Source organism: Pleurodeles waltl, chromosome 2_1 (genome assembly GCF_031143425.1).
Source record: "Pleurodeles waltl isolate 20211129_DDA chromosome 2_1, aPleWal1.hap1.20221129, whole genome shotgun sequence".
NCBI classification, from domain to species: Eukaryota; Metazoa; Chordata; class Amphibia; order Caudata; family Salamandridae; genus Pleurodeles; species Pleurodeles waltl.
In genome coordinates, this window is record NC_090438.1 from 486,779,296 (window position 1) to 486,796,028 (window position 16,733).

At 39.7% G+C, this 16,733-nt stretch overlaps 1 protein-coding gene across 2 annotated transcripts in view; it reads right to left on the reverse strand.

Annotated features, from left to right (window-relative positions):
- LOC138265741 (gamma-aminobutyric acid receptor subunit beta-4) overlaps positions 1-16,733 on the reverse strand; it is a 603,058-nt gene that overhangs the window by 472,666 nt on the left and 113,659 nt on the right. For both annotated transcript variants that reach the window (XM_069213752.1, XM_069213744.1), the window contains exon 3: positions 7,398-7,465. In XM_069213752.1, coding sequence (XP_069069853.1) covers positions 7,398-7,465 — 68 coding nt within the window. The remainder of the gene's footprint in view (positions 1-7,397; positions 7,466-16,733) is intronic.

Consider the following 16,733-nt stretch of genomic DNA (forward strand, 5'->3'; position numbering starts at 1 on the left):
TCGAAAATAGTTTTTTATGATTTATTAACAAAAATGACAACCCATACTTATATTTTTAGAACTACCAACAGATCAAAGACCTAACAGAAATGAAAGTGGCAGTATAGGCCAAATCTAGGGCCCTTGGATGGATGCCACTGCTCTGAATGTATAGCAGGAACATAAGAAGATTGGTGTCCATTAAGAGGTTGTGCATTAACTGTCTAAAGGACTTACTTTTATGTGGGTGAATGCAGGACATTCACCAAAACATGATGGATGTTTTGTCCGCAATATCATGAGTGACATTCACACCAAAGCACTCATAATCACCATGTGAATTCACTGCTCGAAGCCAATGAATGTTGGTGTTTCTCGAGAGGGAGACAACAGTTATACTGTACAAATGAGGATGCTGAGATCATGATCTAGTTTCACAGCATTCAATGTTTGAAAGCGATAACGTGGGAGGTAGTTTGAGCTGAGAAGATTTCCTGATGATTCAATTGCAAATAGGGTCAAGAGCTTGCTTTGTGGTTAAAAGACAACTACAATTTTCATCCAAAGAAAAACAATTTTTATTCAAAACACAGAAGCCCTTCCAATGGCATGAAAGCTGGTTTGTATGTGTATCTATAATATTATTAATATTTAGCAGGAAATTAAATCACGAATAAATATCTGACATTGCCACAAATGTATAAATATATGCAAAATACTGTATATGTCAATAAAATCATCTTGAAGTTCACATTTGGGGATGGAAAAACAAATGAAAAAAGCAGACAACACATATTCAGCGACTTCAATGGTAATAAGAAGTTTGGGTTGCCCAGGATTCACAGAAGTGGCATCTCCACCTAGTACCTTTCGAAAGCTTGATAACTGCTGACAGGGTGCATTGTGGGTGAGCCATTTGCGTTAACACAGACCACTAGACCTTAACATAAATTTTGTATGTGAACAGCGGATATGAATAAGAAGCCACAGTGGACAGACTCACTAGCATGCCAAGAATAGGACTGTCCTATCTTTTTATGTGAAGAGACTCAGAAGTCGTCAAGACTCCACTAGTAAAATACCTTTGTGAATAGGAAACAATCATGACCTTACACAAACGTATAAGTTTACCTTTGTGATTTAGGCCCATTGTGTTTAGGTGCTTTTTAAATACCATCAATGCAAACAAACCTTATACATCCCAAATAGTGAAAATGTTCAAACAAATGAATACCCATACAACAGAGTCCACAATTGCACTGCCTGTGATAATGATTTATATGCAATGTCAGTAGTCAGTGACTTCAATTGCAATGAACATTAACATTTGAAATGCAAGGCTTTTGACTTTCTAGCTATTTTACCACAACCAACATTTATGATAGAATTCAGCTAGTGTGTAAAGCTTGTTATTACAGTCAGTCATGTACAATTGACTTCCAATTTTGTGTTTGTCAATGCCTTCTTCTAAAAGGTATTTGATGTCTTAGAACATATAACAAACTATGAAGTCCTCTGTAGCTGGACTAACATTAGTTAGCAGAAAACAACTCTAGGTGACTTGATGGCCATACCTGTTCCAAATGACTGAATTTAGCTAAGAAATTGCCTCTGTGACAAATATAACAAGTGAATGCTATAACAATCATGCTTTCAAATCTCCTGGATGGTAGAGACACCTGGGCAATAATGGTGCTAATGATGGAAAGAGGATTGAAAGAAATCTTGAACCACAGAGACCCTAACATTCTATTGGAATCCCCGAGGGAATCATCAGCATATTCATTAAATCGCTACATGTAAACAAATGCTGAGCTATTGCAAGTTCGTCAAATGAGAAAACAATAGATGTTGCTAAAGACCTACCTCCTAGCCACCCAGCATCTCGGTGGGCACAGACTAAATTACAAAAGGAGCTGTGTCCAAAGGCAACATTAAATCCTGGTTTTCCCTCAAAACCAAAGAAAAGGAAAGCCAGGTCCACTGGGATTATTTGTTTCTGTGGATATGTCGTTTTCCTTATAATTTTGAGTCTACCACACGTGTCTGATAATCCATCATCTAATGTATATTTGCATATATGCAAAGATTAACAGTCACTTTTCAGTTGATAATTGATGTTTTCCGTTGTTAAACCTGTACTAATGAGGAAACATTTGCAAAAGCAGTATTAACGTGTACTAAAATGAGAAAATTGTGAAATAATACTGCCACAGAACGTACTGCATTACTGTGCATAATGTGTCCTTTCTTGCTCAATAATTTAGTCAACCCTGAGTCATAATTTGGTCCCCCATATATGTCGTGTGCCCTAGCCGTAGGAGAAGCTCTCGCTGAAGTAGAGAAACAAGCTTCAAAGACAGCCTCCTGTGCAATAAAGAACAGAATATACTGCCCATATGGCTCCTGGTATTACTATGTGGAAGGATGGGCATACGGCAGCAGTGAAAACAACCTTTATAGTAACGTCTGGCAGCTTGGATTCCAACTTTATCAGCCAGTGCTGAAAAGCATCGCAAAGACACACATCCGTCTTGGGTGCCATTTTAGCCACTTAAATGCTAAAATGTTAAAAGTTGCTAAGCTCCGGGACTGCATGTCCGTTGCCCACGTGTTAATGCACCATCGCACAACCACCTTTCATCTCTCCATAGTTCGAGCTTCCGGAATGCCGAGATTTATTTTGCAAAGGAAAATGGCATTCTTCTAATGCAGCAAGTTAGTATCAATAATGCATGCTCACCATCCTACCTTGGAGAACTGCGGTGAAAGCGAGAAATGCAATTTGCTGGTATCCAATAACTGAAATATGAAAGGCCCTTTCATGTTGTTTTCTTTCAAAGTTGTTTAACAGAAAAATGCTTGAAGCTCTATGTTCCCCTTTCACAGCAGTCACACTCATGCCCCCGAGACAACAACTGCTCCTGCTTTCTAAGCCGGCTATTGATTTTAATGATTCCATCTTGGACCAGAAGCTGAAACAAAAAATCCCTTATTAGCTATAATTATCAGGGTTTTTGTGTTTTTGTTCCCGTGAAGTCAGCATTTTGACGCGCGACTCTTTTCCCAAATGTAAAGGTTTCTCGGCACAGGCTGAGCGTAGTCTCTCAACCATGCCAAATTCTGAATGACTTTATTAATAGGCTGCACACTCCTCCAACTCGAAGGGTGGGAGGTCGGTAAACAGCTGAGGTACTTGAGAGCCCCCCAGTAAGGTTAGCTCTGCACTCTGGCTTGCAGACACAGTTCGGGTGAGAGAAAAGTTTCTAAAACCAAAGCCGAAGTTTCAGTGTTTACCTCTGGGGGCACCATGCATTGCGAAACTCAAGCACATGCAGCAATAGATATTTAAGAATTTCCACTCGATCAAACAGCACCTGTATTGCACAGAGCTGGGCAATCTGGGTTTGATCCGGAATGATACAGGCTGGTCAGAGGGATCAGGGGCCATGTAGGGGCCTATTTTCCGAGTCGAGAAAGTGCTCGGTCAGGACAAAAATTTAGGTCGTATTGTTGGAGTGTGACGTCAACCAATCTTGACAACGCTATATGGAAACCGTAACTGACTCAAATGAAATTGGTATTAGCAGATCTGTTTGCCTCTCAGGGCTCCAGGAGCAATCACAGTATGCTAATGAAGAAGAGACTAACTACATTTAAGGAATGCAGATAAATTGCATAATATTGAGTAGGTTTACTGCTGCAATACTTTTACTTAAGGGTAGCTGCGGCCGTGGGTTTTCGTTTTCGGGATCAGGATACCATGCTCAGGTGCACCACAAATTTTAAAAAGCAAAGCAACGAATACCATTTGCCTCACAAACCCATCCATTTACTAAGGCGTTGGTGCAGCTTGCACATATTTTTTTAGACTGGCAGCTGTCACCTGACCTCATGAGATAACATAAAAAGAGCTTCTATAAGTTCTACTGAGCGAGAGGCTTAGGCTCCGCCCACGTTTGTTTTCTTGAGTATACTATTTGATTGGGCCGAAGCTGTGTGCTTCAATTAAAAAAAAGATCGTTTGTATTACACGTTTTTGCTTTGTGGGAAAGTTTATACTCCATGGTGTAGGATTATGTTAGTTAGGGCGACAAGCAGTGATAAAATCTAAAGGCCTGATCTATTCATCGAATGTATTACAAAGGCAGTAGGCCTGGCTTATTTACTGTGAAAATAACATTTGTTAAAGCCAATAGGCATTTAATGGTGGATCATAACACTGTCTTATATGTGTAGGTAGGTATTTTGTTACATGAAATCACACAATTCTATAGCAGGCAAGGATTTCGCTGTTGGACCCTTTGCTCCCCCAGAAAACTAATGATAATCCTCATTAGGCCATTTTGAGATGTGCTGTTTATTGTATTATCAACTGTTATGTACATATTTGTAATTGTATAAATGTATGCAAGATTCTGCCAACTTATGTGAACTTCAGTAGAACTGTCTTGGTAATTGTGTAAAGCCACAGGTAAAGGCTGTAGGTCCTTATTGATGCATTCATTACAGTTACGTTAGAGTTCGTAAATTTAATTGGTTTATTATGGAAAGTTCTGACAAAGTCAGTAAACCTGACTTACTGTGAAAAACATATATTAGTGGCAATACACTCCTAAGGGTGGAATAATATTACATTGTGCTCAAGCCTGTAGGCAGGTATTTTGTAACATGGAATCTCACAGATTGCATTAGTAGCCAAGATTGATGGTGGTGATAAATCACTCATACAATCCATGGGGATATAAGATTTGCACTCTGATACTCCTTATTAGCCCCGCTTAGAAGATATATATTGTTTTGGCAAATGTGATTTTATACATATTTTTAACTTTAGTGTGGTACATCCCATGGTTGCTGTGTGGAAAAACTTATGCTTAATACAGGAGTTGGTTATGGCGAGAAGCCAATTTTAAATGCTGTAGACCTAATTAATTCACTGGAAAAATGAATGTTTTTCGGTGACTGGACTGGTAAGCCAGTCCTTTGTTTTTTTAAAATCCTTTTATAGTTCAGCTTTTTTACTTTCTTCCTCGTTTATTGTAATTTTTGGAGCATATTGCATCTCCTCAGACCATGCTAACATTTCTAGACGCTCATTCCATCTGCATTCCATCTGCAGTATGCCACATCCGGCGTGGCCACTGTCTCTAAATCAGGTGACCATATTCTAATTGTACTGTCCAAAGTGTATCATTGTCTCATCATTCCAATATGTGCAATATGTTGTTTTTAAGTGTTGAATCCGTGCTGAAAATTTACAATAATGATACGCTATATACAAAACCATTTGAAGATAGTCATATGCTGCTATGTTTAATTTTATTTGTTATTACAAGAATATGCCCACCATGTTGAAGTGGCAGCATGCTTTTTCTGTTTTATTTTGTTAAATTTATCTTGCACATTTTTTGAGTTTGTGTATGTTTTATTGTGGTTGCATAAGTGGTTAAATGCAAGAATGTATCTGTGAGGTGGATGAATATATGAATAAGAGCAAGGATTAGTGACAGAGTGAATATGTGGTTACTTACTCAATGCCTAAATCTATAATTGAGTGAAAAGGCACACTCATTTGTAAGCTAGGCCTGTTGGCATTGGCAGTGTTTGCTTCCTGTGGATGACCAATCTTGGAATATTCTCAGTTTTTTAATTTAGTTTATATGCCCAGATCGGTCCAAGTTGTATGAATGTTTAAATGATTAAAGACAATATCATTGAAAACAACATTTGTTTTAAACTTGTATGCAGTCAGCACTTGGACTACTTTTCACCTCCCATCATAGGTCTATGTACACACTTGCATTTAGTCATTTTTGCATTTTGAGTGGAAGGAAAAACATATTCTGTTTCTTTCTAATATACACCCCAAAGGATTTTCTAGGTCTTATTTTTACAGTTTTAGCTGTTTGCTGGAGCTACTGCCAGACAAACATACTATATAGAGAAAAGATATCTGTGTCAGTCCCCTTCCGCCTCTGGCATGTGAGAAAGAGCACTTCAGACTTTGGCTCAGTAGGGTGTCTGTCATCTTATGATATCAGCACACATTGTATGAGTGTTTATATTTTGTTGTATTACATTTTGAAGTTATTGCTAAAGTAATTCACATCCATTATTTGTTGTTTAGCTGCACTTTGTGTTTGCACAGACACACAAACACTAATCTTAACTGTGGCACTGTTTATGGAATAAGTGATGCATTGGGAAAGTGGGGTTCCACTGGAGCAAAAATGGTGGTGTGGTGAAACAGCTGCAACATTAGGATGGTGCCTGACTCTGGCTGTGCTAGTCAGAGGTGTGTGACTGCTGGCATCAAGTGCACCCACCACTACTTTCTTTTAAGGTGGCATAGTTCAGAACAACCGTAACTAATGCTGCTCTATATTTTTTGAATCTTCAAGATTTCACAAGAGTACTGTAGAAGACAGTAAGGCACTAAACAGAGGCCTCACTGCTGAGTGTTGATTGGCACTGTTCCCCACTTTCCTTCCCCCTTTAAGGCTTCTGCTCTCTTAAGTCTCTAGCAATGTATTTCGCCATTAGTGTCTTGTGCGAGAAGAAGACAAAGGGAACCATCAAGGTTTGTGGATGTGAGGTCAGTGAGATCTGGGGTGGAACAGCAAGAGTAACCAACAGCAACAAACGTTCAAAGCTTCATGACATGCTCACTTCTGACTCTTTTCATTGTACATTTAACCACACTTCACATCAGCATTTGTTTCTATTTGAAACATTGCTGTTTGGCAAGATTGCACTGTATTGTCAGTGTCTGGTGCAGTAACCAGTAAAAGAAAAGCAGTTTTCCTTCTTCAGTCCTCTCTCCTTTCCTGCTATTTTCCTGTTTGCTTTTTTTCCCTTTATTCTTCTTTCTTCCAACAATATCTATTACTCAAGCACAAAGCCCTTTTAGGCAAAGTCTGCAAGTGAGCCAGAAAATCTGTGTAAGTAGGATGAATTAGGGGAAGTGTTTTCAGGAGAGGCAACACTAAGCCAGTCTTTTGTATCAGTCTTCCAGAGCTTTTCTATTGCAGGCATTCAAATGCAACCCAGTTAAATGAGCCTATCACCATGGTGGGAAGATGAAATCCATTGACAATGATCTATTACATTTGACACTGTCTGCTGCTTTTCCTTTTCCACTATAACAAAACACTAAGGACAGTCAGTAGCAGAATGACTATGTTTAACTTTTATGTGATTGGTCATGCAAACAGCAATTGTGTATTCCCGTGTTTACCTGGACTAACATAATATAGCTGAGCTTATTGACTTTGCCAATGCTTGCCTGGTGGAGAGGGTGTAGAATGCATTAAATAGCAACCATGTTGTTCAGGTTATACAAGTGCCAACTTTGCCAATAAAAGAGGTTCATGCAGAAAAGGGAAACAATCTTTCAAATAGTTCCAGGGACTTACCATGTTGACCTCTGAAATCTGGTCAATACTGGAAATGTGGATGCTCATTCCTACTGTCACCGGTGGCCCTGAAATAAAAGTGATAGTATTACAAGTGGGCAAAAACACACTGGAATTAGACTAGATAATGTTTTTGTGTATTTTAAGCTCAAACAGAATGAATAACTACAACAAAATGTAAAAGGAAGAGTTGAAAAAGATAAAAGGGCAAATTTCAAAGCTTCAATGCAATTGATGCAATCCATGAATGCTCAAGCGAAAAGGCATCTACACAGACACAAAAAAAAGTACAAATCACGCATAAGAAACAGCACTTGTTTAGTGGGATTAACAATACCAAATGCCCACCCAAGGCATTCCACAAAACCTCTTAACTAAGAGAGCTGCCAAATTTCCTCGCCACTTTTAAAAACATCTGCAATAACCTAGCAACAATAAACTAGACACACTTCATTCTTATATGACTACCAGGAGAAACAACTGCTCCTCTTTTACAAAGTTGAAAACATTCAAAACTAATAAACAATCTCAATCTATATCATCCGTATAAGATATAACAACCTCAGGATTTGTATATCTGCTGAAATCTCACAGCTCAGGCACTTATCTTCAGGCCCATGCCCTCCACAAATTTTAAAAGGGACTTTCAATCAACATCTGCCCCATCCCAATTAGATATATTTCAATATCTTCTCAAACACATGAAGTCTCCCAGATATATTGAAAAATGTATATATACACCAACTACTGAAACCCCCAGGACCCCAAAAGCTATAGAGTACTCTCAAATATACTTTCCTTTAGCAAATGTTTGGTGACAGAACCCTTTTCCCTGCTTTCAGCATTCATAGAAGAAAACAAACTACTCTCAGACTAACACAAATGATCCCGACCAGAAAGAGCAACCGAATTAGCCCTAATCGCAATTTCAGCTGAAATAAAAAACACAGTTGGCAAAATTGATGTAGCTGCATTACTACTCTTCGGTGGTTCGTCAGCTTTTGATAAAATACACAATGATACATTACATATTAGACTGAAAGAACTCTGCACAGATGGCATCCATCTAAATTGGATTTCTCATTACCTAAAAGAAAGGTCCCAATGAATTTCACAAGAATCTATCATCTCACCTCTACTTATTAACATATGCATCAAACCACCAGTTAAATGTATCAACTGTTTTAAACTCATCCGCTACAGCTATGTAGATGGCTCACAAACAATTCTCAAACTGGGAAACATTGCAACATCTGAGCTCAACACATGCCCTGTAAATCAACGCATGACACAGGATCACCTGAATCTAAGTGCTTAAAAATTTGAAATATTGACCACTGGTGAATTAAAAAATCCCTGATCTTTCTAGCCAGATGTACTGGGACTTATGCCAAACATAGCTGAAGATGTGAGATATCCTCACATTGTCTGTGATTCTTTGACACTTTGACACTTTCCATGATTACTGAAGTGGACAGGCTGTCTCAATCAACATATTACAAAGCGAAAACAATTAGACACATCTTTCCTCCTCTTGGACTCCTCAAAAGGTACAACCAACAGCATAATCAATCCGCTCAAAACTTGATTATGCTATTTGATTATACAACAGCATTCTCCTTTCACTATCACAAGGTCCCAAAGCATACAAAACACAGCCTTAAGACTACCTCTGAGTGTCACTATACAAACCCACATCTCCACAGTTCTGAAGGCTTTACATTGGCTCTCAATTGCAAGAACACTCTGTTTCAAACTACTATGCATCAGACACAGAGCAATAAATGGCAAAGGACCAAACTTAATTCAAAGAAAATGTAAAAAATATTACCAGTCCAAAAATCTATGCTCCAGGTTTGGTACTGTGCTGAATAATTCCTGCTTTCAAGAAGGAAAACATTGATGGCACTACATTTTCCATTCAAGCTACAAAACTATCGAATAACCTATCTGCAAAGATCGGAACCACTAAGAATCACTTAGCATTCTGAATAATGGTTAAGACCTGGTTATTCCAAGCACAATCGAACAGCTAAAATGCATAATGTTAATGTCAATTTCTGGCCTATGTGCCTACTGAGAGATGACCCTCCAGGACCTGATAAGATCAGGAAACACCAAAATCAGCAGACTTGCTTTATAAACAACATCTTACTAATTTCAGGGAGTGCAACATCTCCTGCGCGATGAATATAAAGGACCAGCTGTCTGAATATAAGATATATCTTTGTAACTTATATTGATACAATCCAGTACTAAGTCACACAAATCAATATAATCTTTGATATCTATGTAATTTACAAACAGATTGTGTCAACACTATTAACAGCCAAACAAAACAACTAAATAGGAAAAATTACATATCATCTACCCAAAAGTAACAACCCTCAACCCTTCGTTCTAATATTTATGCATCCTCAGATTACATACTGTGTCAAACTCTATACAACCATGTTCCTAAATAATCCTGCATGAAAATCAACCTTGATTCATAGCTAGTGATTATTCTCACTCTTTCCCTTTTATTGAATGGTCCTCTCCTAAGACTACATCCTTCATATACCTTAAAGCCTATGAGTGCAGCCTTTTCTGTTGCATGTCTGTTTGACTTACTCTCTGTACTACAATACAGAACATACAGATCAGGGGTCTGCTGTCACTATCATGTCTTGGAACATCGCTGGAGCAAAAACTATTATCACTGACGGATTCTCAGCATTAACCAGCTGCAACTATTCTATAATTATACTGCAAGAAACTTGGCTAGTAGATCCGGTCAATCTAGGAGGCTACTTATTACACCATGTTAGTGGCAGCAACAGGCAGCCAAAAATGCTATATGGGCCGTGCTGCCTCAACTCCTACCTACACGGAAGAGATTGGTTGCAATGGGTAAGCAACTGGTAGAGGCATTAGAGCATTTGAGTATGATGGTTTTAAATGGCAGGACTAAAGATGACATGCCGGCAAGTTATACTCATTACAGCACAAAGTCTGCAACCATAATAGACTACATGGCTGTGTCTCTCCACTTGCTACCTTGCTGAGTAAGTTCAAAATTATAACTACTCTCTACAGCGACCATTCATATCAACATATAGAACTGGACTTGAATGCCCCACATTTTCTCCCAGATGTGGTTGAACTAGGAACTATAGCATCCATAAACCTAAATCGCTTGACCTGGTCTGAGTCCTTATTACCACTGCTGTGTGAAAATATAAAAACTCTGTTTCAATCAGCAACATGTCGGGAATCGCCAGTAGTGGAAGTGTGGGCTGCCTTTTTACTCTCAGTATCCTCGCTTGGCACTGCCAGGCGTCGATCACCAGCTTACAATCAGAAGACGTCATCAAGCCTATCAGTGAAAATTCTAAAATTAAGAAAGGAACTGAGGATGCGAGCTCAGAGTAATTAAAGATAGACCATTCACAGAATCTTCATGTGCCCAAATAAAGGCTCTTCGAAAGCACTATAAAAATCAGGTATGGTGTGAACGCATTAAGCAGAAGGACAACTTCTGGCTTAAATTACTCTATAACTCTAGAAGGGCCAATTCCAGGACCTTTTGGGAAACAGTCAACAACATTGACCGGCAGTCAATAGTAATAAATTGTTCATCAATTTCTGAGAACAAATGGGTGGACTACCTGGCTAACATCGTTTTTTAAACCATCTGAAGCAAAGTTACATCTGAAGGAGTAAGCAATCCCTAAAGTTTTCTGTCCGATTGATGCTGGATACAGTGCCAAGGCAGTCTCCCGCGTAATCAGGAGGGGCAGTAGGGATGGGGCTCCTGGCCCCAACAGCCTTCCACAAGCAATATTTAAGGCCGACCCCGAGTTTTGGTCAACGTCACTGTCAATTCTTTACACTGAAGTTGAGTGTAATACAATCATCTCAGACAGTTGGAAAGGATCCATCATTAATCCGATATTCAAAGGGGGTGACAGGACAAATCCGATTAACTACGGATTGATTGCTTTAATTGATAGTGAGGCCAAATATTTTGCCACCCTAATTTTGGACGACCTGCTCAACTGGTCTAATTTAAATAACCTTGTCCCCTAAATAAAATTGGTTTCCGTAAGGGTTATGGCACAGTGATTAATATCCTTGCGCTAAGTGACATTGCCCACAAAGCAAAACGCCTAAAGAAAAAGTTACACTTATGCTTCGTGGACTTTAAAAGCGCCTTTGATCGGTTAGACAGAGCAATACTTTGGTGGAAACTGCGAAGCTGGGGTTTGCAGGAACAGATTCTAAGGAGCATTGAAATGTTATACGATAAGACTTGGGTACAGATCAAGGTATCAGATGGATCAAACATTTCAAGGAAGATACCAACAAATATTGGCTTAAAACAAGGATGCATTCTGGCCCAGCACCTCTTTAACCTTTTTATGGCGGATCTCTCCTCAAAGCTAGATGCGACCAACTCACACTCTCCAAGGATGGGTGACCTGATTATATCACACCTCTCATACGCTGATGATATTGTTTTATTGAGCCACATGCAAATGGGGCTACAGCTGCTAGTTAATACCCTGAGCGATTTCACAACAGCAAATACATTAGAAATCAATACTATGTACAAAGAACATAACTATGTCTATGGGCCTGATTCTAACTTTGGAGGACAGTGTTAAACCGTCCCAAAAGTGGCGGATATACCACCTACCGTATTACGAGTTCCATAGGATATAATGGACTCGTAATACGGTAGGTGGTATATCCGCCACTTTTGGGACGGTTTAACACCGTCCTCCAAAGTTAGAATCAGGCCCTATGTCTATAGGATGCCCCTCTAATTTTGTAAACAAAATTAAGTTGGACGGCACTACCCTGGAAGTGACTCGCTGGTATAAGTAGTTGGGGTTTGCTATAGACAACAAGGCTAACCTTGTGCCGCAAAAGCAGCATATTACGCAGAAGTGTAAAGCCTTGTCGGTCGCCTTCTGTGCTCTAGCCAAGCGGCTAAAAGGCCCTTTGTTTAAACCATTACTGCCCGTCATATTGGCCAAGTTTCTTCCAGGTATAACATATGGAAGTGCAGCACTATACAGGAAAGATGATTTGCTCTTGGATCAGCAGGAAATTCAAATTTACAAACAATTCTTTAATCTTCCCCGTACTGCCTCCCCTGCACAGGTCAGGTTAGAATTTGGGCTTAAACAACAACAGTTGGACAGGAAAGCACACACAATAAAGACCTGGTATAAAATAAGTAGAAACACTGCTAGCCCTTTAGTCGTGGATTTATGTATGAAAACAATGATTCAAAGTCAGTATACAACAGGTATTTGCAGCATTCCCTGCAAGAGACACAAATGATGCACCTATGGGAACACCAATATGTCATATCCCCTCCTGTGTCGTGTGTTAAAAAAGGAAATAGGTCTGCAATCTTTTTTAGATGATAAATCTAAATTTGCATGACGTTCACATGCCTGGTTTCTTATGCATCCTTACACCACCCTGGCTGGCTCCATCGCAATTTCTACATGTAACATTTTCAGTATACATCAAACGCTACCTGCTTATGCATCGTATAGGATCTCTACCATAGAGCGGATCAACCATCGTGGAAGAATGGGGGTGAGTCGTCTTGCAGGTTATGCAACGCCGACAGGGAGGATGTGGTCCATCTGATCTGTGTCTGTCTGGCCTTAAAAGAAGCACGTTGCCAACTAGAAATGGGATTCGTTCTTGTCGGCCAGCAGTGATGAAAATGTTTGACCCAACCGATCCGCAGACAAACTGTAGACTTGTCAAATTCTTGATTGTGCACACTAAATGCGTAAACTCGTGGCTTGGGTCCGCGAACTCACTTTAAGGATGTAGGTATGTTCTAGTAACAAATTGAAGTAGACAGATCGATCAGTTTGTGCCTAATAATTGTCTAGTCATTTTATTAATTGTTTATATTAAAGTATTTTGATTTTATTTTTTTATATTTGATTGTTTGATCATTGGCTATTTCTTTTGCTAAGATTTGAATTAATCATGCAAATAAATAAAGACTTACTCTCTGTTATACTTCAGCAAACTAATCATACCTCTCCTCACAAATCACATTCCTAGCAGTGTAACAATTTCTAACATTTTCTAGTCTATCTAACCATCCATTTTTGTCACAAAGCCACAGACTCATATGTGTGACATCTCCTTGCAATCCTACCTGTTTGTTCAGTGTTCCACCAGCATGAATTATCTTTAATAATCACATATCAGTCCTATTAACTTAATCTGCCACAAAGAACTGGAAGAAATGCCTCTATTAGTTTCCTAAGCATGCAGGTCTTACCCAATAACAAAAAATATAAAATAGCGAATAATCACTTGATTTTACCACTAACATGGGGCTAATGAGTAGTGCTCTATTCAGTACTAAGCACTTCAGTTCCTTGTGAGGGGGTAGTAAGTGCTATATAAATCCCCTCACAATACAATACAAATTCGTTTTGAAGAAAGCAGACTTGCAATCTGGTATATAATGCTACTAAACGTGAACATGTAATTTGAAAGTACACATTGAAGAGCCATGTTTATCAACCTTTAATTTATTAGAGAAATATTGTAAATGGTTGTGCCGAAATGTTTTCTTACTGGTCTCGTAAATGCTGTTTAATAGGGAATTCTATATATCATCAAGGGACCACCTAGCACACCTGCTAGAAGGCTCTAGACAGCTATTTTGGACTAGTGCCTCTGGAGTACAGGCAAACCTTGATGCTGAAAGACTAAGCCTATGAACAACTGCAAAAAAATTAAGAATGCCCTAACTACTTGCCAGGTAACTGCATTACTCAGATTCCTACTTCCTTGCTTCAATTCATTACACATGAGGCAGCTTTGTGCCAAGAGGCATCCATTCCAGTCGATTAGCTGAATTAAAGACCCCCCACCACTCTTCAAGATTGGTTAAAAAGCTCAGACTTAAACAACTCAGCTGTCCTGGCCTGTAGATGGAGGAGGTAAGGAAAGTATGAATTAAAGGGACAGAGTGTGACTCAGAATAATGCAATTAGCAAGTAAGTAATTTGATCATTACCCCTTCATTCCTCCCTCACTTGAATTCATTGCACATGAGAGCTAGCAAGCAATAAAAGCCAGATGGCTCAACCGCCATAAAGGGCCTTTATTGAAAGAAAAGTAGTATTGATATAAGGCAAAGCCATGTATTAGGCCATAGGGGGCAGTACTCTAGACTCAAACAGCTTTTAATTTCACCTCCTGTGAAATTATTGGAATGAAACAGGCTGAAGGAGATGCACGTGTTGCTACCCTACAAATTTCAGAAATTGAGGCACTCTGTAATTCTGCCATAAAGGAGGACATACCTCTATGGGACCTTCCTTGAATACTTGGAAGGGGTACCTGTCCTGAAGATTTATAGGTCAGGGCAATCAGAGATCACACCCATCTGCTTAAAGAGGTGGTAGTTGCTTTTTCACCCTCTCTTGTTGGCCCAAAATAAAAAAAAAACAGATTCAACCACTCCAAAAAAGCCACCATTTGTAAGCAATAATATAATAATAGAATGATTCACCTAGGCAAAGGGAAAAGGAACAAATGTAATCAACAAGAAGATATGAAAGCCCAAAACGGGCTTCCCTTAGAATTCTATATGACTTATCTGTCAAAATTGGGACCTAGACTGGTCGCGATGTTTGAGGCGGCAATTTGCGAGCCGGATATTGCCGGCATCCGCCCGAGAGGCCTTCATAATAGCGCTCTTAAAACCAGGGAAGGCACCGACGGATGTGGCTTCCTACCGCCCGTTGTCGATGCTCGCAACAGACTACAAGATACTGAGTAAAATACTAGTGGTCCGACTCATGCGACGCATGCCACATTTAATACACGGACCAGGCTGGATTTATATCAGGACGTCAAACGGCGCAGAATATACGGCGCCTCCTAGCCTTAATGCAAGATGATGGATATAAAAGTAGAGCAGCAGTCTTCGTTATTGATTTTAAAAAAGTGTTCAACAGTTTGGAGTGGCGATATCTGTTCGAGGTCCTCCGCAGGTTTGGGGTGGAAAACCGTTTTATAGCCTGGACTAAATTACTATATACTGACCCGACAGCTAGAGTCAGAACGGGTACCACCATCTGTGATAGCTACAGGGTGGCGAGGGGCACTAGGCAGGGCTGTCCCCTTTCCCCTCTGCTATTTGCATTAGCAATCAAGCCATTAGCTTGCAAAGCTCGGGAGGGTGGAACATACAGAGGTATCACTACGATGGATCAGACCAATCATATAGCATTATACGCAGATGACCTCCTGCTCTTCTTGAAGGATACAGAGAGCGATCTGCAGAGCGCTCAGGTGCTGGTAAACAATTTGGCGATTTCTCTGGATTAAGAGTCAATTGGCAGAAATCCAGTCTTTTTCCGGTGGAAGAGAGGTGTCTAAAATACCTGGGAGTCCCCGTATACCACGACTGCCAGAATCTATTTGACGGTAATATTCAGCGGGTACTGAGGGGTATTAAGGGCTCAATGGAGTTTTGGGCAACACTGCCCATTTCGTTTGGGGGCAGAGTAGCACTCCTGAAGATGGTAACCCTCCCCAGACTACTATATTGTTTCACGACACTGCCTGTATGGCTCCCACAGAGTTTTTTTAAAGACTTGGACTCACTGATAACGGGATTTATCTGGGGGACGGGCAGGAGGAGACTAGCACTAACAGTAATGAAACGGCCTACTGAAGAGGGAGGACTGGATGTGCCAGATTTCGAAGTATATTATTTAGCAGCTCAACTGATAGGGCAGTGGAAAACAGGTGAACTAAGGTGCAATACAGTTATTAAAAGGACATGAAACAAAGGTTAATAGGCTGCATTAGGACACATATTGTATGGTATTTTTTCAGAATCTGAGAAACACTACTGAGCCTATGGCAATTGCAGTTTCTGTGATCACATCTGAAGATAGGGCTGCCAGTAGGTTAGTCTGCTGTTCCATTGCCACTGAGAATTTCAAACATTCAGTTCCTTGTTGGTTGGCTACTGCTAAATTGTTGAAGTCTTTGGTCACAAATTGCACTGTATAAGCAGATTAAACACTAGCCTTCAATGCTAAATGCACTGCTGCAAATGACTTATTTGGTGCTGTGTTACCCTTTCTAACTGTTGGATCATTTGTAGCACAGTCCTCTGTATTTACAGAAACTCTACCTATCACGCTACATAGAATAGCGACTACTTTGATGTTGTGGGACAAGGATTACACTACTTGCCTCTGCATACAATTTCTGAAGGAAGCTAGGAACAGTCACTTTATCCAAATCCCTTCATTCACCCAATACCACATCCTTAATTTT